We start from the raw sequence: 27,851 nt of genomic DNA on the forward strand, positions 1-27,851 counted from the left end.
TGGAGGTGGGCGTGGGCTTAACAGCAGAGAAAACAGTTTAAAGTACCGCTCAACCCACAGCAGTCTCTCTCCAGGAGTTGACCTCTATGGCATAGTGGGGGGGGGGGGGGAAGAGTGTGGCTCATTTGACCTGGTTGGCCCTCTGCAGATGCCCATTAGCAACATCAAGCACGAAGATTGCAGAACAAAATTCTGAGTATGTATGTAATGCTGAGAGACACCAACATGGCCTTATGCAGAGCTACGAGGGTCTTCCTTCTTGCCAGAATCAACTCCTTTCCCTCAACTGTGTCCTGGCAAGATTCCATCAGATTCCCACCTTCAAAAGACTCTGTATACATGGCTGTGAATTCCCAGACACACTACCACATATTGCTTTGGAGTGTCCAATCCAGTCAATATTTGATGGATTTAAATTCCAAAGCCAATTCTAAATCCTTCATCATCACATTAATGCTTTCAGAAAAGGATCCCATTAAACTTGCCAGAGCAGCGGATGCCCTTGGAAGCAGGATCCAAATGAATAACTTACTGCATGTTTGCTAGTGCAGGAACGTAGTCTTGTCTAGCCCATTTTGTTTCCTTGGATTGTGATTGTGTCCGCCAATAAAGGTTTTCCGAGTCTTATGCAGAGATTAAGCCATGTTAAAGAATAACATCATCCCGCAGGACAATGACTTTATCGAGGCTTTTCTGCCCTCTCATGGGTCAGTAAGGTGATCAAGAGATTCTTGTATTGCCTCGATCATCCCGCTGTATGAAACTAAAAAAGTAGGACTGCGAGAACATCTCCTGTATGCAGAGTTCTGTCGGCTACCGATCTAGATGTGAGGAAAAACCGGCCAGATCTCTTGACCTAGGAGTTACGCTCACAGACACCACGAGGGGAATAAATCCCCGCTTGGTTTTAACACAATAGAGAGAAGAGGATGCAATGCCACCATTTCATTCAGAATACTTGGCCTCATCAGAGGCAAGGACAGAAGAATCTCTAACAAGTATATATTGTGCAGGGAAAGCATCAAAAATGGACTTTAGCAGTTATCAACTCACTGATCCACTGTCCAGCCTAGAAACATTCCGAGGCATGCTGAAAGCATGGGCAGGTGAAGGTTTGGGGCTGGCCACCAAAACCTTGAGGCCTTGAATATTCTACAGTAAAGGGTAGAACAGGCTGTCAGAATTGCCTGATCACTAGGGGATAGCGGAGATCCCTATGCAAGAATTCCGATTTGGCAGAGAGATGATGGATGAACTCGCATCTAGGCAAGTCCTCCAGGAATGGGGAAGTACCCTTCACTTGGCCCACAGGATGCTCCAGAAATCTACAATGTTCCCATGGGGGGGGGGGGGGGAGGCATCCATTCCATCCACAACGGAAAAGGATCTCCCACATGTTATGAATCCAGTGACGCCCCAGAGCACAACCTGCAGAGCCTCCTGCAGCAATGTGCTTCCCGCGCTGGGCTTCTAGCTACGGTTAGGGTGTCCAGTAATGACAATTGTGTGCAACTGAGGTCACTGACCAATCTTCCCTTGATCAATCCAATTCAGTGTATGGGCTGTAGAGGGCAGCAGAGACATGAACCAGGTGCCATACTGTGTAGAAGGCAAGCACTGTGGCCTCAAGACATTCCCTCAAGGAACCTGTGTCCACCAAGCACAGTCTCCTCAGTTTTGCCATGGAGTTATCTACAGGCCCGAGGACCCAATGCTGTTGAATCACGCGGACAAAACAATCAAGGGCCTGTCTCATAGTCCTGAATCTCCAGTCTATTTGTAGTCTAAATTCATGTCTGACCAGGTAGCCTGTTTGACAATACCATCCCTATGTGTTTCACAGCCAAACACTGAGGCATCAGTGAGGATCTCAAAGGCATGGGGGGGGGGGGGCAGCGTAGAGTTATCCCCTTCTAGGGGATAGCTGTGATATAGTGGGAGAGCATCAGACTGCTACCTGCTCCAAACCCCCTGCCAGGGTTACCAAGAAACACAAAACCCTGGTTGAGAAAGCCTGCCTTAAGGAATCCTCATTTGGTGAAACTCACTATTCCCAAGACAACTTCGATGGCAGAGTCCAAAGCAGCCTAATTGCACCCATTCACAATTTGGCCATTCGGACAGCCATGATTCGGCCACACAAAGCAACGGGGTTTTGTAATTCTGGTCATTTTCAGCTAATCTGTGCCAAAATCAGACCAGATTCGGAGACTTTTCGGCCCAAAAGGCCGATGCATAAGCATATCTGTGATCACCAATTAACTGTTTACTCTTGAGGGACGGCCTCTACGTTAAATCTTGATTCTGGGTGCCACAGGGAGAGATTAGCCAAGAATGATGTAGCAGTACAAGATCAGCTTCCATTGCAGCATCGTGGCTGGTTGTCTCTTGTCTCAAAGCCTTCAATTTGTACCCAAGCCATTAAACCATCCAGCCACTGTTGCCTGTGCCGTGGATCTGAGATGCTTAGTTGATACAGTCTGAGGCAGTGGTTCTCAACCTGGGGGTCGCAACCCCATTTGGGGTCGCTTGGCCCCTTCCCTGGGGTTGCCAGAAGCCACGAAGATGTACTATGAATGTATTTTCACCTAATCTATGAAAACCCATACCTGGTGCAGCATGTGCAAGATATTCTGTTCTCTTTCTTTAGCGACGATATCTTCAGCAGTTTCAGAAATACTGGTAATGTCAAACCAGGACTCAAAGCTAGGAGGAAAACACAGTAATTTTTTTTAAAACAAAAATAAGACGCACGTTTTCCATGTTTAAAAAAATTCTGCTACAGTAAGAAGAGTTGTCTAGACCAGTGGTCCCCAAGCCCCCGGTCTGGGGACCGGTACCGGTCCGTGGATCAGTTGGTACCGGGCTGCGGCTCCTCCTCATCCTCCTCCCCAGGTGCTGCCTCGGGGGCTGCCCTGCCACTCTGCAACCAGCTCACCTTTGGTGCTCTCCAGCAGCCTCCATGGCAGGGGCTCCCCCTCAGCATGGCACTGCACAGCTGCTGCTGGCAGCGCCCCCCAGTGGGCGGTGGGAAGTCAGGGGGGCCGGCGGGAAAGCAAGCGGAGCAGGGGCTCAGGCGACGTCAATGTCCCTCAGCAAAAGACTACCCCCCCCCCGGGCTTCAGTAAAATTGTCAAGCGTTGACCGGTCCCCAGTGATAAAAAGGTTGGGGACCACTGGTCTAGACTATTTTATCAAAATTTGTTTACATTCACATTATCTGATTTACTCTACTTGCCAATGATAAGCTCCAGAACTTGCTTTTGCAAGTCAATAATAACAATATTTTACATTGATAAAGTTTTTGAATGTTTTAAATTAAAATATATTTATTACATTATATTGAATTATATTGCTAAATTGCCTTCTTAAAAACTTTGCAGAGGGAACCCATTCCTGTTGGGTGAGCAGAGTTTTTGTGAGGTGGGAGGTCAGCGCTTTCTCAGTGTTAGTTTCCTGGCCTCAACCATAGCCCTGGTGGAACAGCTCGTGCAGGCCCTCCGGAACTACTGAAGGTCTCTGAAGAGACCACATTTGACATGCAAAATGTGGGCCTCTGCAACAGTCCTGGCCAAAACTCACTAGGGGTCTTACTTGGTGGAAAGGCAGTCTAGGAATTCCGAATCATCTAAATAAGGTTCTAAGCACTTGGTAGGTCTAGTCCACCCAACCCTCTTCTGCCTGTGAGCACCTTGAGAATTCTGAAACAGCAAGCTTACCTTCACTCGAAGAATTAAAAGTCCTTGTGCTGTGGTGGCAGCTGTTGCCACCGTAAAATCTTTAAAAATCTGCATGGCAACCTGAATTAATCGCCCATGTGTCCCCTCTGACCTCCCCACTCTAAGAACTCTTGGCAGACATCAGGAAAAGCGCTGGCCGGTCCCATGGCCCCCACAGGCACCATGTTAGAGACCCCAGGAGAAGCTTAGATCTATTTACTGATTTAACTTTTATGCCACTGCTCTTAAGCCGGCTAGCTCACAGCAGCTTACACCAGCAACAAAATACAGCAAAACAATAAAGCATAATTAAGAACCCCCCTCCCCAAAAGATCCCTCTCTGCAACCCCCACCAAGCCTCCAACTGACTGTTCTGTATCAGGGATGATGGAGTAGGGCATCAGAGCACCGGGGGGGGGGGGGGGCTGTCTCAACCAAATGCCTGGGGGAAGAGCTCCATTTCACAGGCCCTGCAGAACTGTGATAGCTCCGTCAGGGCCCTCAGCCCGTCCAGGAGTCCATTCCATCAGGCAGGGGCTAGGGCTGAAAAAGCCCTGGCCCTGTTTGAGGCCAGGTCCACCTCACCTCATGTGGAGCCCCATTATGAAAAAGCACATGGCTACTTGCCTTCTCAAGTCATCAAAGACATCAGGTAGCAGGAAATTCAGTAGTGACCAAAGTTCAGACAAATTGTTTTGCAAGGGAGTGCCAGTTAACAGTAGCTTATTGTCTGTCCGAAATTGTTTTAATTCCTTGACGAGACGACAGTTCATATTCTTAATCCTGTGCCCCTCATCCACTATCAAGTACTTCCAGTAGAGGTTCTGAAGAGAAGAAGCTTTGGGTTATTTTAAGGGGGTTAAAGCACAAATGAAAGCACAATTACTTTTATTCCCCTTCATGTATTGTAGCGGATACTGCACTTCACAAAGAAGCTTGAATTTAGCATACGGAATCTTCATTTTAGAGGCAGAAGGTCATGGAATCCCTTGTGATGGAAGCTCACAGAAGGAACGACTCCTGCCTCAAATGCCCTCCGGACAGCCATTTTGGTAAACAGGATACTGGCCAAGACAGAATCAACCCAAAGGACTCTTGATTGTGAAAAGCCAGACATGTAAAATTCCCCGCAATTTTTAAACTTGGGGAGTGGCAGAAAGAGCTTGAGAAAAACTGAAGTATTTATATATATAAACCTTTATTGGCATAACAATAAGAGGCAAGTACAGCCAAGCAGGGTAAAATAATAATTATAATTTTTTTTACTAAAAAATTGAAGTATTTGTAATCCTACCAAACCTTCACTGATTGATCTGACATATTTAATTTGATATCCCTGAGCCTTTGGGGAGGGCGGTATAAATAAAATAGAAAGTATGGGCCATCTGAAAAAATAAAGAGGAACAAAATCAAAGCTGAAATCAGAAAATATCATATATATCATTGAACACATTATAGCATACCAACTGTTGGCAAAATTACACTTCAAAAAGTTTTTTATTTATATGCCTATGGGAAGTATTCTAGAAAATTTCCCATTTTTTTCCACTGGGTAAATTGAGAGAAGCCTCTGACACTTTCCAGTTGTACACATGGAATAGTCAAGATTCCTCTCATTCAAAAAGAGAAAGTAGGACATCTATTTCCCAATAGAAAAACTGAAAAGGGGCCACTGGGAAAACTGTCCCGGCCCCCAATTCTTCTGCCCCCCCCCACCAGCAGCCTTTACATCCTTGGCCCACCAGAGCTTTATCTATCATGTTTGCTGTCAGGGACACGCCGAAGAAGCCTTGGCCACCAACCAGCCTGGTTGCGTTTATATTTGCTGACCCATCGATTTCAAAATGGTCCCAATTAACAGCTTCCAAACTCAAATATCTGGGCATTGACCTGGATTCCTTGGCCACTTCTGGTAAGGATTGCATAATTTAGTCAATTCAACATCTACAGGCTTGTCCAGCTGATTCGGAGTTTCGGACTGGGGTGTCCTCTATATGGAGGACACACAGCTTTCCCTGTAAATGGACGGCCACCTGTCAACACTCCCAGACCAACTGTCTAGCAGGGCCAGCAAGTAGAGACGGGTGATACAGTTCCCAGCACATGAAAGGGTGCAATTGCCATCAGTGCTCATTATCAAGAACTTGGGCATGATTTTGGACCCCACCTTGTTGATGGATGCCCAAATCATGAAGACAGCCCACCTGGCATTTTTCCTCTACTTCAAGTGGGCAGCTTGTACCCTGTCTCTCAGAGCCTGACCTAGCTAGAGCGACCCATGCAAGTCGCCTCCAGATTAGACTTCTGCAACTCAATCTACACAGGGATGTCCCAAATACTGCAAATACAGCATTTGCTGGCGGGGGCTCATGGAAATTGTAGCTCATGAACATCTGGAGGACCACAGGTTGACTACCCCTGCCCTAAACGGTCTGGGACCAGTGTATCTGCGGGACCATCTCCTCTTATAATCCCCCAAGAGTGCTACAATCTTCAAATCAGGATCTGCTCAGAGTCTTGGGCCTGAGAGGTAAAATTGGCCTCAATCAGGGCCAGAGCCTTTTTGTTCCTGGCCCCAGCCTGCTGGAACGAGCTCCCAAGAAAGAGCAGGGCCCTGCAGGATCTCGTCAGTTTCAGGCTTCATGTTGAGGCCTACAATAAAACCCACCAAAATAGCTGGCCTCACTGCTAGGAGGGGAAGAAAGCAGAAGAACGGTTCCCTACTAGAGGACTCCCATGTCTGTAATTTTAGAGGGCATATTTCTGTATGGTAATTATTTTAAGGTTTCAACTGTATACTGATTTTATTCATGTTATCCACCCTGAGCATTTGGACCGGCTCAGGGTGGATAACATGAATATTATTATACTCTAAGCTGAATCAAAGCACTACTGAAACATATGTATACAAAGCAACAAGGAACGGAGTATTAAGAGCACATTCACATTAAACCTGTCCATACAGCGAGAGAGCTTATGCACATCTGGGATCGTATCAGGGATCCCACTGGACTGTATTGATTAAACCACTATGTCGAACACACCTGAAGAGCACGTCTGTCTCTCATGGCTATTTCAAAAGAAGTGATGACCACAGGATGGACGTTCAGAGAACCATGCCTCTTTCTAATTTTATGAAGCCGCATGCGTCGCTCTTGCTGGGTGCCATGATACAGCATTACTGGAACCTTTAAAAAATTAGAACAATGATTTAGAATGTAACACAGGAAAAAGTCCTTCCTTAGAGTTTAGGCATTCAGTCTGATTCACTCACTACGATGGGGGTCTGATGCTCTAAACCGGTGTGGCCAAACTGTGGCTCTCCAGATGCCCATGGACTACCATTTCCATAAGCCCCTGCCAGCATGCTGGGAATTGTAGTCTAAACAAAGCTTGCAAGATACGATTGCTACACCTACAAGATTTTCAAGGGATATGCTTTGCTTTGGAGTCAAAGGTCCTGGGTCAGATTTGACAAAAGCTTTGATTCTCAATAGCTGATATCCCTCAAACACCTGGTTGCTCTCTAGGTATTGCTGGGCTCAAATCTAGCTCCATCAATCGATAGAATGAATACAAAATATTGGGAATCTATATTGCAGTCTATAGTGGCTGGTAGGAAAAACTCCAAAATTTCTGTGTTTTTCTAGAATTCTAACTTTTCATTGCAATAATCACCGTGGCCTCCCACACACCACCCCAGAGTATTTAAAGACCTCAAAATGAATTGCCACATGCTCAGACTGACCTCTAAAGCCTGTGCCCAGGGAGTGATCACTAGTACATCCTTTACAGCAGGGGTCATTGGTCTGGGGGGCGGGGAGAGGGAAGCACGGCTGCTGGCAGGCACAAACACGCATGTGTGCAGCTACCACGTTGGCACAAATGTGCATGCGCGGCAGCTCTGTGCATGTACAGCAGCTCCACACATGCACGTTTGTGCGGGGCTGCCGTGTGTGCGCAGTGCCCCCGGGTTGCCCTTTCCCTCCACTCCTTGGCAACAGTGCGCAACTGTAAAAAGGTTGCTGACCGCTGCATTACAGCACACCCCAATCGTGCTTCACCTTAGATAAGCCTTTCTCAAACACTTTTTATTGATCAGAAACCCTCAAAATGTTCTTCAGGCATTGAGAAACCCCAGAAGTGGCGCAATCGTGCAGAATATGGTTCGGAAGCAGAGCGGTGTACATCCTCACCCAGGGCTCCTCCCTTTCCCATCCCCTCCAAGCCCACAATTGGCCATTTGGGGGGGGGGGGAGGTCAACATGACCATATATGATCATAACACCTGATAAATGTTTAACAAATTTATATGAAAAATTAATTAAGTCCCATCCTCTGACCTCTGTTGTGGGGAAGATAATGGAGCAGATATTAAAGGGAGCAATCTGCAAACATCTGGAGGACAATTTGGTGATCCAAGGAAGTCAGCATGGATTTGTCTCCAACAGGTCCTGCCAGACCAACCTGGTTTCCTTTTTTGACCAAGTAACAGGTTTGCTGGATTGGGAAAATTTGGTTGATGTCATTTACTTGGATTTTAGTAAAGCTTTTGATAAGGTTCCCCATGATGTTCTGATGGATAAATTGAAGGACTGCAATCTGGATTTTCAGATAGTCAGGTGGACAGGGAATTGGTTAGAGAACTGCACTCAAAGAGTTGTTGTCAATGGTGTTTCATCAGACTGGAGAGAGGTGAGTAGCGGGGTACCTCAGGGCTCGGTGCTCGGCCCGGTACTTTTTAACATATTTATTAATGATCTAGATGAGGGGGTGGAGGGGCGGTTTGCAGATGACACCAAATTGGGAGGACTGGCAAATACTCCGGAAGATAGAGGCAGAGTTCAACAAGATCTGAACACAATGGAAAAATGAGAACAAGATGCAATTTAATAAAGATCAGTGTAAAGTTCTGCATCTGAGTCAGAAAAATGAAAAGCATGCCTACTGGATAGGGGATACGCTTCTAGGTAACACTGTGTGTGAACGAGACCTTGGGGTACTTGTGGATTGTAAACTAAACATGAGCAGGCAGTGTGATGCAGCGGTAAAAAAGGCAAATGCCATTTTGGGCTGTATCAACAGGGGCATCACATCAAAATCACAAGATGTCATAGTCCCATTGTATACGGCACTGGTCAGACCACACCTGGAGTACTGTGTGCAGTTCTGGAGGCCTCACTTCAAGAAGGACGTAGATAAAATTGAAAGGGTACAGAGGAGAGCGACGAAGATGATCTGGGGCCAAGGGACCAAGCCCTATGAAGATAGGTTGAGGGACTTGGGAATGTTCAGCCTGGAGAAAAGGAGGTTGAGAGGGGACATGCTAGCCCTCTTTAAGTATTTGAATGGTTGTCACTTGGAGGAGGGCAGGATGCTGTTTCCGTTGGCTGCAGAGGAGAGGACACGCAGTAATGGGTTTAAACCAGTGGTCCCCAACCTTTTTATCACCGGGGACCACTCAGCGCCGGGGACCACTCAACGCCTTTTACTGAGGCCCGGTGTGGGGGGGGGGGGCAGTTTACTCCTCTACTCTCAACCACTGCCCTAACGCTCTCTGATCGCTATGGTAATGTTTAAACATCCCTTCAAAATAAGATACAGACACGCCACAACAATGAAGTGTGTTGTAAAGGGCTGGAGGGATGAAGGGCCGGGGGGGGGGGGGAGAGAAGGTGTCCTTCGGGGCCCACCTCCAATTAGTCAAAGGACCACATGTGGTCCGCAGCCCACAGGTTGGGGATCGCTAGTTTAAACTACAATGATATAGGCTAGATATCAGGAAGACTAGATGGCCTGTATGGCCCCTTCCAACTCTATATGATTCTCTCAGGAACCCCCTTCCAGGGCTGTCAAGCCTGCCTTAGATGCAAGCTTTTGTGCAAAGAGCACCATCTGCCAGGGTCTTCTGGGGAGAAGTGCTGCATGGCCCAGCTAGGCCAATGCATTCCCCCCAGATCAGAATGCGGTGAGAACAGGGAAGGGAGTGAGCTATAGTGTCAGGGTCCCTCTTTTCCTTTCTCCACTTTCTGATGCTGAAACAGAAAGTTGCCTTATACTGAACCAACTCCTGAGAAATGTCTACTCAGACTGGCAGTGGCTCTCCAGAGTCTCAGGCAGAGGTCTTTCCCATCACCTGATTCTTTGAACTGGACATCACAGGGACCCGACCTGGGTCTTTCCACAAGTAAAACAGGTGCTCTTCCTTGAATTGCACAAGGGATAAAAGAGGCTAATAAACATTTATTTAAAACAGGATAATTAATTATGAAATGTGACCTTTTACCTCAGGAGCAAATCTTTTGAATTCGGCCATCCAGTTAGGCAGCGTAGACAAAGGCCCACACACCAGGAATGGCCCCGTAACACCCCTCTCAACCATCAAGGCTATGGTTGCAATACACTGGATGGTCTTCCCCAAGCCCATTTCATCAGCCAAAATGCCATTGATACCGTTCTCCCACAGCATCTGCGCACACAAGAGGGGAGAAAAGTAAGTTGTTTGCATATATTTCATAGATCACTTGAAGTCCCTAGCATTTATAATCTGCCTAGCTCCTTTAATGTTTCACACTCATCCCTCTCCTGGGCACCTCCCACAGGTCCGAGGGGAGCAGTGCTTGGTTTGGATCCAGCTGGCAGCTGTGGTAATGTAGGTGGGGATGCCGCTCACCTCCCATGCTGCTCCAGCTCCCTGCCCAGAGTGGCCCTGTGGGCAGGGCACCAATGTCCCCAGGTCTATCAGGATTTCCAGTCACTTATCTGCTTTTGTTTTTATCCACCCAACCAAGAGGACAACAGATGTACTCATAGATTAGCCAATCTTAAGTCAGCTCTCTTAACAGGGCTTGGCTGAATCTGAACAGCAAGTCAAAGTGTTCTAACAAAAAGCAGGCAATATCAGGGATGTTTTGGCACAGTAGAAGCTGGACTGCATTGCACTCAGTGTAACGGGAGCCAACCCATTATGGAGCGCAGCACTAATGGCCAGCCCCAACTGGCTACATAGACATATCTGACTCCTTTTTCTGACACCACCCAAAGTTTTTAAAGTGAAGTCATACCCTCAGCCATTCCATGCCTTCCACTTGGTACCATCTCATTATCCCTCCAGAGAAGAGTTTGGGCTGCTGAAAAGGTACAGGCTGGCCATTAAACATCCGCACTGGGTCAACAAAATGCTTGGCACCATGGCGCACCACCTGTGCCAGCCTGCTCTTAATAATACTATTTGAGTCCCCATTACTTTGGAATTCTTCTGCACACAGTGTCCGAGACGAGCTTTCATTCTACAAAAGAAAGTTTACAGACAGTGGGTTATTCCATCCACACACTGAATTATTTTTGCTACCATGGTTGCACGCTGCTTTAGCATCTGACAACGTGCATTAAAAGCACAGGTCACTTGGAATCCAGGCATATGCATGCATTCCTCATGGCTATCTAACCATGCACACCACCCCATACTCAAATATCATTACTCAGTGGTCCTCACATGCAATGGCATTCACTGGGTCGGATAGTTCCTTTTTTAAAACCATGTGGCTGCCCAAGAAATGCAACCAATGAAAGTCAGGATTAGAGCAGAGATTCTTCATTTACATAATTATTATTTCTCATCCTTTAATACATGCACACAGGAGAGTAAGACAAACATCCTTCAAGAGCAACAAATACTCTTTTTAAAAAAGGCATAAGCAGTTGTCACTACAGTTAAAAGGCATTTCAAAAAGAGAGACAATTTTCCATGACAAACTTTGTCTGGACTCACAAAAACCTGCTCATCATATGGAAGTCAGCCCACCCCACCAAACTTTATAAACAGGATTTAAATTAAACTGATATACCTGATTGTCCTCAGCTTTATTCTTTTTGGCAACTGACAAAATTTCCTGGCGAAACACACAAACAAACACCACAGGGCAGAAGTTTAAGGAAACAAGACTTCTTTAAAGACGTATACAGCATAAGAGTTACCATCAGACACTATAAATACAGAGGGGGTTGGAGCCCATGGGAATTTCCCACTAACCAAGGGGAGTGCATATTATCTTCCTTTCTTGCCACTTCCAGGTTCACTTTTAAATGTAGTGCAGGTTAAGCTACCTGGATCTTATCCCCTCCCCCTTTGAACACATTCTGGCTCTCACTTTCATCCTGGCATTGGAGGAATGAGACTCTAATATTTACCTCCTTAGACATCACATCAGAGATATTGTATGTTTCATCTTCTCTGGGTCTCTTTTTTGCACCTGTTAACAAAATATTATGGAGATCTCAGCAGCTGAATGGACAAGAACAAGAAGAACCCATCAATTGTTATGCGTTTTAGACTTACCCAGTTTGCCTTCTCTTTCACCATTAAGTTTTTCATTCTGTAAGGCATTTAAGAGTGGGAGAAATCAGCTTGCTTATATATTTTGTGCACATAAAACATACTCAAAACCAATAACATTAACAATTAATCTCAGACTCTTTATACGCTTCAGAAACTGCTTTTAAGATTCTTCCCATAAATGATTTCCAAAATAAGGGAGCAGAAAATAAAGTTGAAACTATCCCCTTTTAAATTAGAAAGACACCCTTGAAGATGCAATTTATGTAGGGTGGCGCAGTGGTAATGCAGCAGACATTCAGTCTGAAAGTTCTGCCCATGAGGCTGGGATTTCGATCCCTGCAGCCGGCTCAAGGTTGACTCAGCCTTCCATCCTTCCGAGGTCGGTAAAATGAGTACCCAGCTTGCTGGGGGGTAAACGGTAATGACTGGGGAAGGGAATGGCAAACCACCCCGTATTGAGTCTGCCATGCAAATGCTGGAGGGCGTCACCCCCAGGGTCAGACATGACTCTGTGCTTGCACAGAGGATACCTTTATCTTTATGAATGCCAAGACGTTACATATTCACAAGGTGCTTCAGCTCACAAAACCACCAAGAAAACTGAAGTGTCATGAAAATGTTAGATATGGAATATTGCAGCATGACTGACAAGGGATTTTTTCTGCTCCCTTAATTTGCATTTGAAAAAATTCCTCATGCACTCTTTCCCCTCTCACAAAACATTGAAAGGCCAACTGGTCTTTTCAGGGCAGACTATCTAGAATCTTCCAGCAATTACCATTAACAAAGGATTGAAGTACAGCATTTTTCTGGAACAAAACACATGCAGATTGCGTTTTCTGTTCAAATGTAGCCTTTTGTTATATTTGAGCCAGACAAAATATGGACCTGACTTTCTTTAAAAGGTGGGTGGAGAATAATGTATGTACTCAAACACACACGCAATGGTGAAATTTGTATTTGGTGTGAAATGTAAGCTAAGACCTAAAAAAAAGGTTATCCAGATAACCAAAGGTTATCTATGTTAAAAGTGCAAACTGAGCAACAATTGCACCAGCAACATGATCTCAATAGAGAAGTTTTCTGCAAGAACCAGACCTGGTGACTATTCGCTATGGAAGATTCAGCAACATGCTCATTGTACTAGTTTACAGAAAATTTTAACCATTCTACATTTATCAAATATTAAGTCATTTACCTTCATGGTTTTTAATGTTTCTTTTCTTTCTAATTTTTCTTTTTTTCTTTGCTCCTAAAAATAAAAGAATGAAGAAGTGTACTCATGCCCCTGGTACCAGCAATTTAATGATCTAAAACTGAGAAGGGAAAAAAGCAAGCTGTCCAAAAGTACAGTGTGGTCACAGAATCCCGTTTAAAGCAATTTGAACTTGCGACTGACACACTCAACGGAGACATACAGACCTGGCCTAGCTTTTGAGCTTTGACGGAGCATATTTACCTCCAGCTGCTGCTGCTCCATTTTGGTCAGCAAGAACTTTGAGTAGATATTGCTTTTTTCAAGCAAGTGCTGGAGCCTCTTATAGCGCAGTTCATTTGAGTCTCTATCCCAAGACATACGAGCCTGCAAAGCAAAAGAAGACAGTGACCTGAGTTTCAACAATGCGCACGCTCCTGCTTAAGCGACCGGGATGGCCCAGGTTAGCCTAACACTGCTGGGTCTCGGACGTTGAGAAGAGTTGGGCCTTGGTTAGTACTTGGGTGGGTGACCACCTCAAGGAAGCCACAGGTCTCTATGCAGAGGTAGGCAATAACAAACTACCTTGGTTTGTTTCTTGCCTCAAAAACTCTACGGACCTGTCATAAACCAGCTATGAGCTGAAAGCACTTTCCATTACCACCACCATACATCCCAGTCACTGACATAAGTATGCCTGGCAGCAAAGACACAATGTAAATTTAGGCCCCTCTTCATAGGGGAGTAATTTTTACTTGATGTTTTGCTGAATCTCAGAAGCATAGTGGGCAGCTGTGGAAATGTTAGGTAAGAAAATCTCAGTCTCAGATCTCATTCACTTCATTGTTCCAAAGACTGTTGAGCTCCCCTGACTCTTTCAATAGTACCCACTGGACTAATTTAAATATCCGATTTATTATAACATGTATGAATGAATACTCTGGCCCATGAGCAATCAATTCCATATGACCATTTATCATTTCCACATTTCTATTAGAAGATGCTTGAGCAACATATTTTGTCATGCAGTTGTCTTGAATTTAAAGGGAGATTTCACAAGGTGTTTTAATGTATGAAGATCCAACTATTTGCTCCTTCGCCACCTGTGCAAGCAAAGTGAAGGGGAAATGCCTTCAGGCACCACCACATCACCACGGCTGCGATGTTTATGTGGCAAGACTGTGATTCGAAAACAGCCCCGAGTAGCAGGGACCGTTTCAGCACCCCAAATTCGGCCTGGCCCGGCGCTCACCTGGTCGCCAGGCTAATTCCCCCTTCCCTTCCCCAGGGTGTTGGGCTCTCATTCGCCTCACAACGAGGGGCCTCGGGAGTCATCGGGATGTATGTTGCCCGCCCCCCCAGCAGCCCCCCCCATTCCCGCCACGGAGAGCCACGCCCGCGGGGGCTCGATCCTGCTGCCCTGAGGGGCTCCTCGACCGCAGGCCCTAAACCTAAGCGGGGGGGGGGGAGAGGGACCCCCCAGGCCCACTCGGGCGGGCGGGCGGGGCAAGGGAGGGGGGGCACAGCAGTCCCTCCCCGCGGGCGACCTTCTCGAGGATGCGGCGCTCCTCCTCCCTGCCCTGCGCCTCCAGCTGCTCCTCCTCGTGCCGCATGGCCGCCGTGATCACCGCCTCCGCCATGGCCGCCCGCGCCTCTGCCGCCGCCTCTGCCTCTGCCGCCGCCGCCGCCGGGAGCCCTGAGGGGAGAACCGCACCGAGAGCGTCGCGCGGGCCCAGGAGGGGGAGGGGGGGGGAGGAGGAGGGGGGGGAGCCCGGCCCCATCGCCCGCCTTCCCTCTCCCTCCCTCCCTCCCTGGGCTCACCTGGGCCGCCTCCTCCGCCTCCGCCTCCGCCTCCGCCTCCGCCTCCTCCTCCTCCTCCTCCTCCTCCTCCTCCTCCGTCCACCGGCATGGCTGAGGCGCCGCCCGGCTTCCCCCGAGCGAAAAGCGCGCGCTTCGCGGCCCTCGCGAGAAAGGCGGCGCGGGACCCGGCGAGAGCGGCGCGGCGGACGCCCGGCCAATCAGGGCGGCGGAAATCTCCCGCCGGCCCCGGCCGAGACCCGCGATTGGCCGCCTCCTCGAGGGGCGGGGCGCCTGGCCGCCTCTCCCTCCCCGCCGTCTCCCTGGAGCCGGGAAGGCGCCTCTGCGCGGTCCGGGGGGGGGGGGGAGAGGGGGAACGACACTCTCGCTGTGCAGGACGCTGGGCCGCCTTTGCGCTTCCCGGGCACGCCCGCCACAGCTCAGTGTTGCAAGCCAGAACTTCCCGGCACACACGTGTCAGCAGTATTTAGACGAAGCACCACACAGGCACAGCCAGCGCGCCCCCGCAGGGATTCTACCTAAATGCAGAAATGTACATTTATCACTACTGGAATTCCTTTTGGCCCCGTTTTCCAGCCTCTCTAGATCACCCTGTATCCTGATTCTGTCTTCTGCCGTGTTGGCTGCCCCTCCCAATTTAGCACCTGCAAATTTAATAAGCACCCCCTCTATTCTTTCAGCCAAATAATTTATGAATATGTCGAACAACACAGGGGCCAAAATACCCCCCATCACTCCTCTCCCAAAGGGATGATGTGTGTGTGCCCTGGGGAAAATGCTGGACTTAAAAACGGCACTGGGCTCAAACTGTTTTCTTTGCAGTATCTGAGACACTTTTGTCGTGGGCACAAGCCCTCATTGTTGGATTGACATGACACAGTGTGCGCCTGCAGGGAACGCCATCGATACCCACACTGGCCTAGGCTACGAGAAGGCACTTTGAAGGGCACCAGCAGCCACGTTTGGACCAACTGACCCTGCTCTTGAAATATGCCTTTCTGCACAGAGATCGGGTGTAAGCTTAGAATCATAGAGTTGGAAGGGGCCATACAGGCCATCTAGTCCAACCCCCTGCTCAACGCAGGATTAGCCCTAAGCATCCTAAAGCATCCAAGAAAAGTGTGTATCCAACCTTTGCTTGAAGACTTCCAGTGAGGGGGAGCTCACCACCTCCTTAGGCAGCCTATTCCACTGCTGAACTACTCTGACTGTGAAAAACTTTTTCCTGATATCTAGCCTATATCGTTGTACTTGAAGTTTAAACCCATTACTGCGTGACCAGAACACACAGTACTCCAGGTGTGGTCTGACCAGTGCCGTATACAATGGGACTATGACATCTTGTGATTTTGATGTGATGCCCCTGTTGATGCAGCCCAAAATGGCATTTGCCTTTTTTACCGCTGCATCACACTCCCTGCTCATTTTTAGTTTACAATCCACAAGTACCCCATGGTCTCGTTCACACACAGGTCCATTCTGCACGAGTTAAAAGTAGCAGAAGTCTTACATATGGTAAACGCTACAAATTTGACTTTCCGCATGACGTTGCACACAATCTGCAACACTCCTGCAACACTTCCGCAAAAAGCAATTCGTTGTAACGCTTGTAGAGAAATCAGGAAAAGTGGATTCACCCTGAGAAAAGCGCTATACTCTTGCTAACAATCTGCAACAGTAGCAAAAAAGACCTGTGCGTTCCCATTGTTGCGGTTCCAACAAAGTCCCTCCCCCTGGCTCTCTCCTCCGAACTTCCGGTGAACTGTTCGCCTTTTTTTTTTCATTGTGGGCACCGATACCAACAAATGAGCGAGAAAGCGCCTGGCTGTCCAGTACGATCACGCTCAACAATTGTATCCGAAAAGCACAATAGCACACACCGTCACGGTCCCAAAATATGTACACAACTTAGAACCCCGGCCACCATCGGCTAGACCTTCGCCTTGCAGAGTCACAGAGAATTTTTTAAAAATTATTTCGCTGCGTATCAACGAATTATCACTGACCGCAGTTTATAAACTTGCTTTGACTTATGTGCTTGGGGAGGCAAATATGATGAGGGAACGTTTATGTACTGTGGTTGTGCTTACTGTGGGTAGACCACCGGCATGCTATTATGGGATGGCGGACATTTCAGTAAAATGGTGCGTGCATGTCCATATGGGTCTTCTCGCGTGTAAACGCATTTGCGCCTGCGGTAAGTCAACCATTTTGAGCGCCAAACTGGCTACGAGGGCCGGTTCCTTTTCCTGTGCGAGAAGTTTTGAACGTGACATGTGACCTCAGGTGTCCAATCTACGTATCCCTGACTGCATCCCATCCAATCAGGAGGTGAGAATTCCTTCTCTCTTTGTGTGCGGGAGGGTATATGACCAGTGGCACACTGCACCTCGCGCCTCAACATTTTGCTGATCCATTTGCGAACGCATGATGAACTCAACTTCACAGTCCTCGTCCGTCCAGGGAACCGGCAGGGGCCCCACATGGAGGGACGCGGAGATTCGTGACCTGATGGCGATCTTCGCTGAGGAGCACATTCAGGACGCCTTTAGATCCTCCCATAGAAATAGGGAGGTTTTCGAAGAGGTGGCCATGAGAATGCGAACCCTCGACCACCAGAGGACCGGCCTGGAGTGCTGCTCCAAAACAAAGACCAGGCGGGCCGAGTACCTGAGGTGCGTGACCCACAACAAGAAATTGGGGAATGCTCGTGTGACCTGCCCATATTTTGATGTCCAGCGCGAGATATTTGGTGAGGGGGACGGTGATGGAAGACCTAAGAGGGTCGGGAGAAGCCTAAAGGTGATCAAGCAGCCAGCTGCTCCAGTGGAGGGGCCAGCCGTGGAGGAAGACCCGGGAGAGGGCACCTCAACAGGGAGGACTGTTCGGCCTCCTCCACAGAAACAGCCCCGCGGGGCAGACCTGATCACGCTGGACCTGCTGGCGATAATCCCTGGCGAGGAGACCAGCGTTTTGGAGCAGACCCCCCTTGCCTCAGGTGTGTGGTCTTTGTGTCCTGACGGTTAGGATTTGTTTTCATGTGTATTCGTTGCAACGCTTAATATGCTAGGCAGTATCTAGACTACTTTGTTTGTTAAAAAGGTAAAGGTAAAGGTATCCCCTGTGCAAGCACCGAGTCATGTGTGACCCTTGGGGTGACGCCCTCCAGCGTTTTCATGGCAGACTCAATACGGGGTGGTTTGCCAGTGCCTTCCCCAGTCATTACCGTTTACCCCCCAGCAAGCTGGGTACTCATTTTACCCACCTCGGAAGGATGGAAGGCTGAGTCAACCTTGAGCCGGCTGCAGGGATCGAACTCCCAGCCTCATGGGCAAAGCTTTCAGACGGCTGCCTTACCACTCTGCGCCACAAGAGGCTCACTTTGTTTGTTATGATAGTTTAAATTTTCAAAACTACTGTTGAAATAGCTTTGATGTACAACATGCCTCACCTATAGGCCTGCTGCACTTCTTCTGGGTACTACTGTGAGAGCCTGCTGTGTAGTGTGGGTTGTGGGCTTGCTCCTTTTTCACTATTATCTTCTGGGTAAGCATGCGGGACTGAAATCTGTCCATTTCTAGCAAGACCAACAGGACAATGAGTCCTGAAAACCTGTAACCAAGTGCTCACTAGGCCTTGTGGGGAGTATTATTGAAGGAGAATTCACTAACAGTTCAAATTCTGCTTTTTTTTTCAACAGAGGTCCTTTCAGAGGAGGATCAAGCCCCGGTGGGTGCCGCCAGCCCCCTGTGTGATGTCCCCCGAGGAGCACTGTCTGCAGAGGAGAGACTGCAGAGAGAGCGCAGGAGGCAAAGGCGCGTATCCATGCTCACGAACATTGGCCAGCGTCTCCTGGAACAATGTGAACAGGACATGCGGCGTTCAAGCGCCTTTGAGGAGGCCATGTTGGGTTGGGAGCGAGAGCGTGCTCAGCTCGAGCTCCAGGAGAGTAGGCTCATGAGAGAGGTCTTCAGGGAGACCAATGAAACACTCAGGGGGAGTGTGGAAGAGATGCGGCTCATAAGGGGACTTGTTGAGAGGGTGGTTCTTGTGATGGAGGCAGGAGAGGACAGGGAGAGTGCCAACCCTCCTCAGATCAACGTCAACATGACCCCCCCCCCACCACCACCAACTCCACCAACTCCCTCTCAGAGCAGTGGCACACAAACAAGGAGGAGGACACTTTGGGGAAAGAGGAAGGTGAAGTCTGCAGACAAATACTCCCCCTCTTAGTTAAAATAGTTGAAAATTTTGTATGTGTTCTCTGTTGTGTTCTGTTTAATAAATAAAGTTTCAGCTTTGACTCCTGTCTCTTGTGCCCCTTACTGTAGCATAAGGCTGGCCATAATCAGCCTTTCTGGTGAATGGGTTAACAATGTTTTCTGTGCTTGGGGGTTGAAAGGGGTGGGTGTTGAAGGAGTTACACTGGAGACTTTTGTTCAAAAATTTTAAACACATTTTATTAAGAATAAAAAAAAGAACAAACATTTTGTAAAAAACTTCTTTTAACTGTAATAGGGAACCCCCCACCCACGCCCCACCCAAAACCACACATTGATAACTAGTCCCCTCTCCCGCCCCACCTTGTTCTGTTTCTCCCCCAGTGTGTTTTCTGTAAAACTTCTTTCCTTCCTTTGTCTTCCCACCAACCTTCCTCTCTAAGGAAATTTTCTTTCCCCCTCCCTCCCTCTCTTCCTGCAGCTCCCTAAGCTGGCGACCCAGCCTTGACATTGTCCCCCGAGCCTTCTTCTTCCAGCTTGCCTCCTCCTCCTCCTCCTTCATTTTCACTGTGTAGAGAGGGTAAACACACACACGTTAATGCCACAGACAGTTTTTAGACTTTAGGATCTTCGCTGCAGTGTGTGGTGAAGCGGGGAGGGGGGTGGGGGGGCTGCTGCACCTACATGCATCCTCCTCCTCCTGCCTGAGTTCAGCCGTGAGCTGCCTCTGGGTGTCCAACTCCACGCGGAGCTCTGCCACCACTGCTTGCCCTGCAAATGGTGGGAAAACACATGGTAAGCCATATACCTGCATTATGGACACACATTCGCACTGCAACCCACACCACAGCACTGGTTTTAAACTCACACTCATGCCTCTGTCTCTCCATGAGACCCTCCAGTGCTGCCAGCCTCGCCCTCTGGCTCTCCACCACAACCTCCATAGTTGCCAGCCTGGCCCTCAGTGTCTCTGCTGTAAAATACAAAAAGAAGAATTACAAAGGTGTTCCTCATCCAGTCTTTATGGGGTGTACACACAGAAGAGTTTTTCTTAAAGAACAGTTCTCACCTGTGGCTCTGGCTGAGGTGGATGGACCCTCCTCCTCCTCCTCCTCCTCCTCCTCCTCTTCCTCCTCCTCTCTCCCCCCTTCCTGCTGGCTGGCTCCTTCCCCCTGAGCTGGAGGCTGGGACATCTTCATGGGTGATTGCGTGGCTGTGGTGGAGAAAGGAGGTCTCATACATTTCAGCACGCAGACCCTCCCTCACACACCCTTGAAGACAACACTGCAATCAGTTATGTGTGATCTGGACTCTATACTTCTTTTAATACAGCCCAAAATCCCATTTGCCTTCTTAGCCACTGAGTCACACTGCTGACTCATGTTCAGCGTCTGGTCTACTGAGACCCCCAGATCCTTTTCGTACATATAGTGATGCATATGATTTTTCCTACCTAAATAAAGAATTTTACATTTTAGCCCAGTTTTCTAGCTTGTCAAAATCATTTTGTATTCTGATTCTGTCTTCTGGTATATTTGCTGCCCCTCCCAGTTTGGTGTCATTCTAGTTCTGGAAGTGGTAAAACAAAACATAGGTATAATTTTACAGATATATCAAACATTTTGAAACAAAGAATCTGCATACATTTATAAAATTGCAACTTTAACACTTCATGGCCTTAGTCATGACAATGAATTAAGGTAAAGGTAAAGGTATCCCCTGTGCAAGCACCGGGTCATGTCTGACCCTTGGGGTGACGCCCGCTAGCGTTTTCATGGCAGACTCAATACAGGGTGGTTTGCCAGTGCCTTCCCCAGTCATTACCGTTTACCCCCCAGCAAGCAAGCTGGTTCCTCATTTGACCGACCTCGGAAGGATGGAAGGCTGAGTCAACCTTGAGCCGGCTGCTGGGATTGAACTCCCAGCCTCATGGGCAAAGCTTTCAGACGGCTGCCTTACCACTCTGCGCCACAAGAGGCTCATGACAATGAATTAACAGCATTTATTTAAATGAGATGAGATGCAGCTGTGAACTTTCTTAAGTTCTGAGCTGTTGTAATGATGCTAGCTTTGTGTTAATATACAACACTGAATATTATAAAATTGTGTGTATAACTTTATGTTTACGAAACCAATACTTAATACTGGTATATTGGTACTGATAATAAAGAAATACAGTAAGAAGACATGGCCGATTTATTTTTAATTGATCTTACATGATTTCCCCCCCTTCTATTAATGCTTGTTGATTGTCGATGTTCAGAGCGAGGCCAGCTGCAGTCATTTCCCCATAATGAGCAGATCTGAAGTTTTCGGGATCAATTTAAAGTCTTGCTTTGCAGATCAAGGGGCCAAATGTCTTCAGAGCAGCAGCTGCTGCCTCCAGTGAATAGTTGTTTACGGATCAGATATCTTAATTAGGGTCTGTGCTGGACCACCTGAAAGCAGTTACAATATCAGGTTAGACAATGTAGGGTGAAAGTTGCCGTCCACATTGCCACCCAGACTCTCTTACTGGTGGGGCTGGGAAAATTCCAGCCCATCACTTTAAGTCTCTTCACGAAGGGCACGTAGAACCGTCAGACACCTCTCTGTACAAAAGGCCTCTCAATCCTGGGTCTGGTATGTGAAAGCAAAATGTGAAACCCCTTCCTAAATAATTTAGACAGAGGAATGCAACATATCTGGTCTGCTGGGCTTGGGGGAGAACCGGATCATTATGAGAAGGGGGGGGGGTGCCTAGAAAGCACAAGCCAACCATTCTGGTACTTCACGTGTTACACCCCCCCCCCCACGCTCTCTCTGTTTGATGGATGAGATCCCTGGAATTCTGGCTGGAAAAACTGGGGCCCTAAAAGACTACCAGTTTGCAGAGGCCATGGTTATGATAGCCAGACAGTTCTTATGCATTCAAAACATTTTAATGCCATCTTGCTAATATGGTGTAGTGGTTAAGAGGAGCAGCTTCTGATCTGGCAAGCTGGGTTTGATTCCCTGCTCCTCCACATGCAGCCAGCTGGGTGACCTTCAGCCAGCCAGAGTCCTGGTAGTGCTGTTTTTACAGAGCAGTCCTGTGAGAGCTCTCCAAGCCCCACCTATCTCACAGGGTTGTGGGGAGAGGAAGGGAAGGCAATCGTAAGCCACTTTGACACTCCTTCAGATAGTGAAAAGAGGGGTATAAAATAAGGTGACCAGATTTTAACATTGGTAAAGTGGGACACCATTGACCGGGGGGGGGGAGTTCTTGATTAAAAATTTGATCTATATGGAGCAACAAAAATGTTCATAGAACACATAGGACACAAAAATAGTATTGTAATATATATATATATATATATTTAATTTCAACATAAGTACAATTTGCCAAGTGCCCCCAGATGTCCCTCCAAAAGTGGGACACTCTGGTCACCTTAGTATAAAACCAACTTCTCTAATTATGGGTGACTTCAATTTTCCTGCTGTGTGCTGGGAAACAAACCAAGTGTCCAGAGTTGTGCAGCAACGGTAACGACTGGGGAAGGCACTGGCAAACCACCCCGTATTGAGTCTGCCAAGAAAACGCTGGAGGGTGTCACCCCAAGAGTCAGACATGACCCGGTGCTTGCACAGGGGACACCTTTACCTTTACCTTTAGAGTTGTGCAGCTTCCTGAACTGCTTGGTCAACAATTTCATTGATCAAATGATGGAAGAATCTGTGAGAGTCCTGACCATCTCAATACTGACCAACAGTCAAGACCTGACCAACAGCCAAGATGAGGATCTAGGAGGAGGGGGAATGACCACATCCTCTTAAAATTCCTTTTGAAATGGGAAGGCCACGGAAGTTCATAATCAGAAGTGTCTGTGAGACTTTTGTAGGGCAGACTTTAATAAACTCAGGGACATGACGTGAGTCATCCCATGGACCAGAATGCTGGAAGAGAAAGGAGCAAGTGACGGGTGGGCTCTCCTTCAAAAAGAGCTCTTGCAGGCTCAAGCCATGCCTATTCCAGCAGGACAGAAACATGGTGGGGATCCCAGAAGCCTATTTGGATGAACAGAGAACTTCAGGAGGAGCTAAAGAAGAAAAGGGAAAAGTTAAAGAAATGGAGGGAAGGACAGACCTCTAAAGAAGAGTCTCTGCACTGTAGGTCGCCGTCAGAGAGGCCAAAGCTGAGAGTGGTCAGGGAAGCCCACAGTAGCAGAAAAGCTTCTTCAGATAGGTGAAGGTAAATGAGGCAATTGGCCAGCTGTTGGATGAAAATAGACCTTTTCTGCATGAGGAATTTGCCGCTGCTCAGCACTTGTCTGGTCACGGGGCTAATTCCTGCTTCCTGATGATGTCAGTGCTGGTCCAGGGCGGTTCCTTTGGGTAGAGAAAAGCAACATATAAGAACCAACTTTTCTTCTTCTGTTTTCCCACTTTACTTTGAGCCTGGTGTTCTGGTAATGGTGGAGGACCTCTTGCAGGTGGGAGGCAAGTTCTGCTTCGGAACTCCCAGCAAGCAAGATGTCATCAAAGTACACCTGAAATGCCCTTGAGGAGATCTTCTGTGAGGTTCTGGAAGACCCCGGGAGCCACACACATGAAATTGCAGATGTTTCACTTGGAAGGCGCCGCAGTGAGTGATGAGGGTCTGGGCCTTGGCTCATGCATTGTCCATGGGCAGTTGTTTGCAGGCCTGTGCGAGATCCAGACCTTGCCTCCACCAAGGGGCACCAAGAGGTTATGGGCATCGGGTACAAACGTTGCTGGAGTGCCTTGTTCACCGTGTGTTTCTAGCCCACACACATGTGGATGTCACTGTTTGCCTTGAGCGGGATGACAATGGGTGTCTCCCAGCAGGCATCAGCACAGGCTCAAGGATGCTGTGCTCAATGAGACTATCCAGCTCTGCATCGATCTTCAGCTTGAGTGTGAAGGGGAAGTGCCAGAGAGATATGCAGGCCAGCATAGCGTCCTAGCAACTGAACAGTTGGGAACTCATGGCAGTAGCCTGGAGCTGGTTGGTGCCCATGACACTGAGGCCCAACCAATCAAAGCCTAGGACACTAGTGAGGTCCCTCTTGACCACGACCAGCCACGGTGAGCCTGAGAAGTTCTTGTAGGCCACCTTGAAGTCACAGATGCTGCAGACAAGGACCTTAGCTCCCTGGAAGTCTTTCATGGTGAGCAGCACGGGACGCACCAGAGGACTTCCGGACAGGCAAAAACACAAGTGGTGATGGAGATTATGGAAAGCAATGAGTCGGTGTCAAACTCCATTTCGCAGCGTGAGCCCTTGATGGAGATGGTGAGCTGAATCTTGGTGAATCTTTATCTTCTAAATAAAGAGAGCTTCGCGGCTCCTGATTGGGCCCTCCGAGTTTTTATTCCAGACAGAGCCCGCCCTTTCTCCTCCCACATTGCCCTTAGCCTTTTATTTAATACCGCGGGAGCGGTTACAGATTCTATGCTTCTTTTCAATTCTATGATTCTACCAAACAAATTAATTCGTTAGCAGAAGATGACAATGAAAGGGGCCAAAGGCTTTAAAGGTAATGTCCTGTGCCCCTGGCAAACCCAGGACCAGCTGAGCTTCAAGTTCCCCACCGGTGCTCAAGCCATGTTGGAGCAACAAAGCACCCACCAAGCCACCTACCCATGCCCTTTCACCCCCCCAACCTAGCCCAGGGCACATACTCACATACTCCAAACTCCCCCACGAGCCACGCTAGGCCTCCGAAGGAACCAGGCAGGAGCAGAGTCCTAGCACCAACCCTCTCTCAGCTTGCTGCAGCCTCCTCCCCACCCCCAGAGACGGACACCTGTGGCCCCAGGCAAACGCAGGTGGGGACAGGATGGGGGGCAGGGAAAAGGGAGACCCCAAATTACCCAGACCCAACAGCTAGCTCCAGAGAGAGCGTGGGCAGCCACCTGTTCCCACCAAGGCAAGAAGAAGAGGAGGGAAAGAGACCAAGGAGGGACACACCTGGATGGGACTCCAGGAGGAGCCCTCTGCCACGCCTGCAGGGAAAGAAAATGGGGAAGGTTAGGGAGGGCCTTTGTAACCTTGGTTGGAGGGCGGGAATGGAGAGGTAGAGGTTATAAAGGGGCTAGAGCAAGGTTAGTCAAACTGCGGCCCCCCCAGATGTCCATGGACTACAATTCCCATGAGCCCCTGCCAGGGGCTCATGGGAATTGTAGTCCATGGACACCTGGAGGGCCGCAGTTTGACTACTCCTGCTCTAGAGCAACCCCATGAGGCAGTGCAACGTGGCAGAACTATGATTCTATGATTCCTGTTGGGATGATCACAGAACTGCGGTGGAATTATTTTTTTGAACCGGATTTGCAGCAGAACATGGTTCTGACGGCTCAGAAGTCAGGCGGGAACTTGGCTGGATTGGGGAAGTCCAGCAGCCTCTCAGCAAACATCCTGGAGAAGCACAGGCTTGGAATTCTTCGTTCTTTGTGGCGATGTCAGGAACAACAGAGCAGGAGCGAACAAATAGGCATCGCCAGGTAGATGCCTGTTGCTACGTTACTTTGGGATCTGCTCTCACAAAGCCAATGTAGTAGAATCATAGAATCATAGAGTTGGAGGGGGCCTCCAGGGTCATCTAGTCCAACCCCCTACACAATGCAGAAACTCACCACTGCCTGCCCACCCACAGTGACCCCAATTCCATGCCCGAGTGATCCCTCCACCCAAAATCTTCAGAATCCAGCCTGGCCTGGAGGGAATTCACCTAGTGCAAGGAGAGGTCTGTTAGTTGATCCCGGTTCAGACGACAGGACTTATTGGAGCGCTGTGCAATGCAGCACACAGACAGCCCTTCATTCAACACCCACAACACAGGGTGGCTCATATAGCCTCCTTTTCCCATCCCGCACGGTGGGAACAACCCTTAACTTGCCAACGTTATACATTTCCCTCCATCTCAGTTTTCCACCTGTAAAATGGGTACAATAGTGTCCGAAACCAAGGGCTGATATAAAACATGAAGAAACATTTTCCCCCTTTCCCCACTCTAAATCTCAAATAAAAAGAAACCATTTTCCCCCGTATAAATATTTGGCCCTGACCCCTCCTCCTCCATCCTTCCTGCTGTGCTGTCATTTCCAGTCATTGTGTTTTCAATGAAAATTCCAAAGCAGCAGCAGGCTGTACATTAGAAAAAGGCGGGGGGGGGGGCTTTGAAAAATAGGAAAGCGGGACTCTCAGACCGAAGCCCCCTCCTCAGGGGACTCTTCGTCACTCCCTGCCCTGGGCCCGTTTCCTTCTTTGTTCCGCCCATGGAAAGGGAAAGGAACGGGCTGGACAGGAAGCCTGCAGGAGCCCTTTTCAGCTGTTTGGGCTCAAATTGGGAAGGGAAACGTTTGACCCACGTATGTCGTAAGACCCTTCCCCAATAACCCCATGTGGCAGGGGGGGAAATACAAGTGGGTTGCCACCTCTGGCCTGGGAAACTCCAGGAGATTTGGCGGAGGAGCCAATGGAGGGGAGAAGTGGGGGAGGGATTTCACCTAAAATGAAGGGTCTATCTAGGGTTTAGGGTTGCCAGTCCTAACAGGGACATCCCTAGAGATTTGGGGGGGGGAGCGTGGGAAGGGTGGGATTTGGGGAACAAACGGACCCTGGTGGGCTGGAATGCCAAAACTTCCATTTTATCTAGTTGTTTTCTTTGTAACCCAAAGACCAGTTGCAATTCGGGAGATCTCCAGTCACCATATGGAGACTGGCAACTCCAGGAACACCCCGGCGTCACGTGGCAATCCTACAATGTGTCCTGGGAATGCAGTGAGCATCTCCTGTTTTTTGACAGTCCCAACAGGATTATAAAGCGAAGGCTGAGTTCAACAGTATCATTTCCCCAGAGGTCGGGAGAGATAAAGCTGCATTCCATCCCATTTCCTCCCACTTGTAAACCTAACTGTGCCTGAAAAACAACAAGGGGGGCGTGGAAAGGAGGGCCTGTGAGGCAACCGCCTTGGCATTTGCTCTCCTCCTGGAGGGCGCTTTGACAGCTAAGGTGGTTCCAGCTCCTCCAGTCCTCTGGGCTTATCAGCCAGGGGAGATACATTCCAGAGGGCTGCTCCCTTTTAAAGTCACAGCTGGCTGCAGGCCCGCTTGCACTTCGGCAGCCTCCTGAAGAACAGCCCGCCGGACTGAGGGTTTGCACAGCCTGCAGGACTTGGGGCTGGAAAAGACGCTTCTCCTTGCTCCTGGCCCCTGCCCTGCTCGGGCGGCTGAAGACGACGGGCCAGAATGGGAAAGCCAGGGAAGGGAACCCAATTCGGCTAGCAGGACGCCAAGCCCATCTGCATTCCTCCATGCCAGTGAAGGACGCTGACCCACGGGCTTGCTCTGCCTTTGGGCAGATGTTTAACCCGTCTAGGATGTTCAGTTGGCACCGATCCTTCACCATCAGTGCTTCATGGAAAAAAGGTAAGGGGCTGATGTGTCTGGAAGCTCTTTACAGGTGGCTTGCTGCTCTGGAGGTTTCACCAGGAATTTTTGCCTAGCATTTTTGGGGGATCTGTAGCAGGTCTCAGGTGGCATTTCAGACAATGCATAAGGTATCCTTGAGTCTGTT

General features: G+C 48.6%; 3 protein-coding genes across 5 annotated transcripts in view; 2 read left to right on the top strand and 1 right to left on the bottom strand.

Annotated features, from left to right (window-relative positions):
• The window catches only part of HELLS (helicase, lymphoid specific), a 28,022-nt gene extending 12,962 nt beyond the window's left edge, over positions 1-15,060 (bottom strand). Inside the window, exons 1-11 of the mRNA XM_077351083.1 lie at positions 14,800-15,060; positions 13,517-13,639; positions 13,256-13,309; positions 12,058-12,094; positions 11,910-11,971; positions 11,567-11,611; positions 10,784-11,008; positions 10,006-10,188; positions 6,764-6,907; positions 4,347-4,543; positions 2,610-2,706 (exon numbers count right to left, since the gene is read on the bottom strand). Coding sequence (XP_077207198.1) covers positions 2,610-2,706; positions 4,347-4,543; positions 6,764-6,907; positions 10,006-10,188; positions 10,784-11,008; positions 11,567-11,611; positions 11,910-11,971; positions 12,058-12,094; positions 13,256-13,309; positions 13,517-13,639; positions 14,800-15,033 — 1,401 coding nt within the window. The 5' untranslated portion in view covers positions 15,034-15,060. The remainder of the gene's footprint in view (positions 1-2,609; positions 2,707-4,346; positions 4,544-6,763; positions 6,908-10,005; positions 10,189-10,783; positions 11,009-11,566; positions 11,612-11,909; positions 11,972-12,057; positions 12,095-13,255; positions 13,310-13,516; positions 13,640-14,799) is intronic.
• A 2,437-nt stretch (positions 15,061-17,497) lies between these two features.
• On the top strand, positions 17,498-19,303 carry LOC143844038 (uncharacterized). Its single transcript, XM_077350992.1, has 2 exons — positions 17,498-18,068; positions 18,771-19,303. Exons 1-2 carry the CDS (start codon positions 17,498-17,500, stop codon positions 19,301-19,303), a joined length of 1,104 nt encoding a protein of 367 aa, XP_077207107.1.
• A 7,867-nt stretch (positions 19,304-27,170) lies between these two features.
• Positions 27,171-27,851, top strand: part of LOC143844071 (uncharacterized) — a 42,638-nt gene continuing 41,957 nt past the window's right edge. Inside the window, exon 1 of one of the 3 annotated variants that reach the window (XM_077351088.1) lies at positions 27,171-27,703. In XM_077351088.1, the coding sequence (XP_077207203.1) occupies positions 27,589-27,703 (115 nt within the window). In that variant the 5' untranslated portion in view covers positions 27,171-27,588. The remainder of the gene's footprint in view (positions 27,704-27,851) is intronic. The other 2 variants (XM_077351086.1, XM_077351087.1) reach the window with 2 other exon arrangements.

This window comes from Paroedura picta, chromosome 8, assembly GCF_049243985.1.
Source record: "Paroedura picta isolate Pp20150507F chromosome 8, Ppicta_v3.0, whole genome shotgun sequence".
Taxonomy (NCBI): Eukaryota; Metazoa; Chordata; class Lepidosauria; order Squamata; family Gekkonidae; genus Paroedura; species Paroedura picta.

Coding starts and splice junctions, on each gene's coding strand:
- LOC143844038 (XM_077350992.1), top strand. CDS start 17,498: ATGATGAACTCAACTTCACAGTCCTCGTCCGTCCAGGGAACCGGCAGG. Junction 18,069..18,770: donor GCAGACCCCCCTTGCCTCAG/GTGTGTGGTCTT, acceptor TTTTTTCAACAG/AGGTCCTTTCAGAGGAGGAT.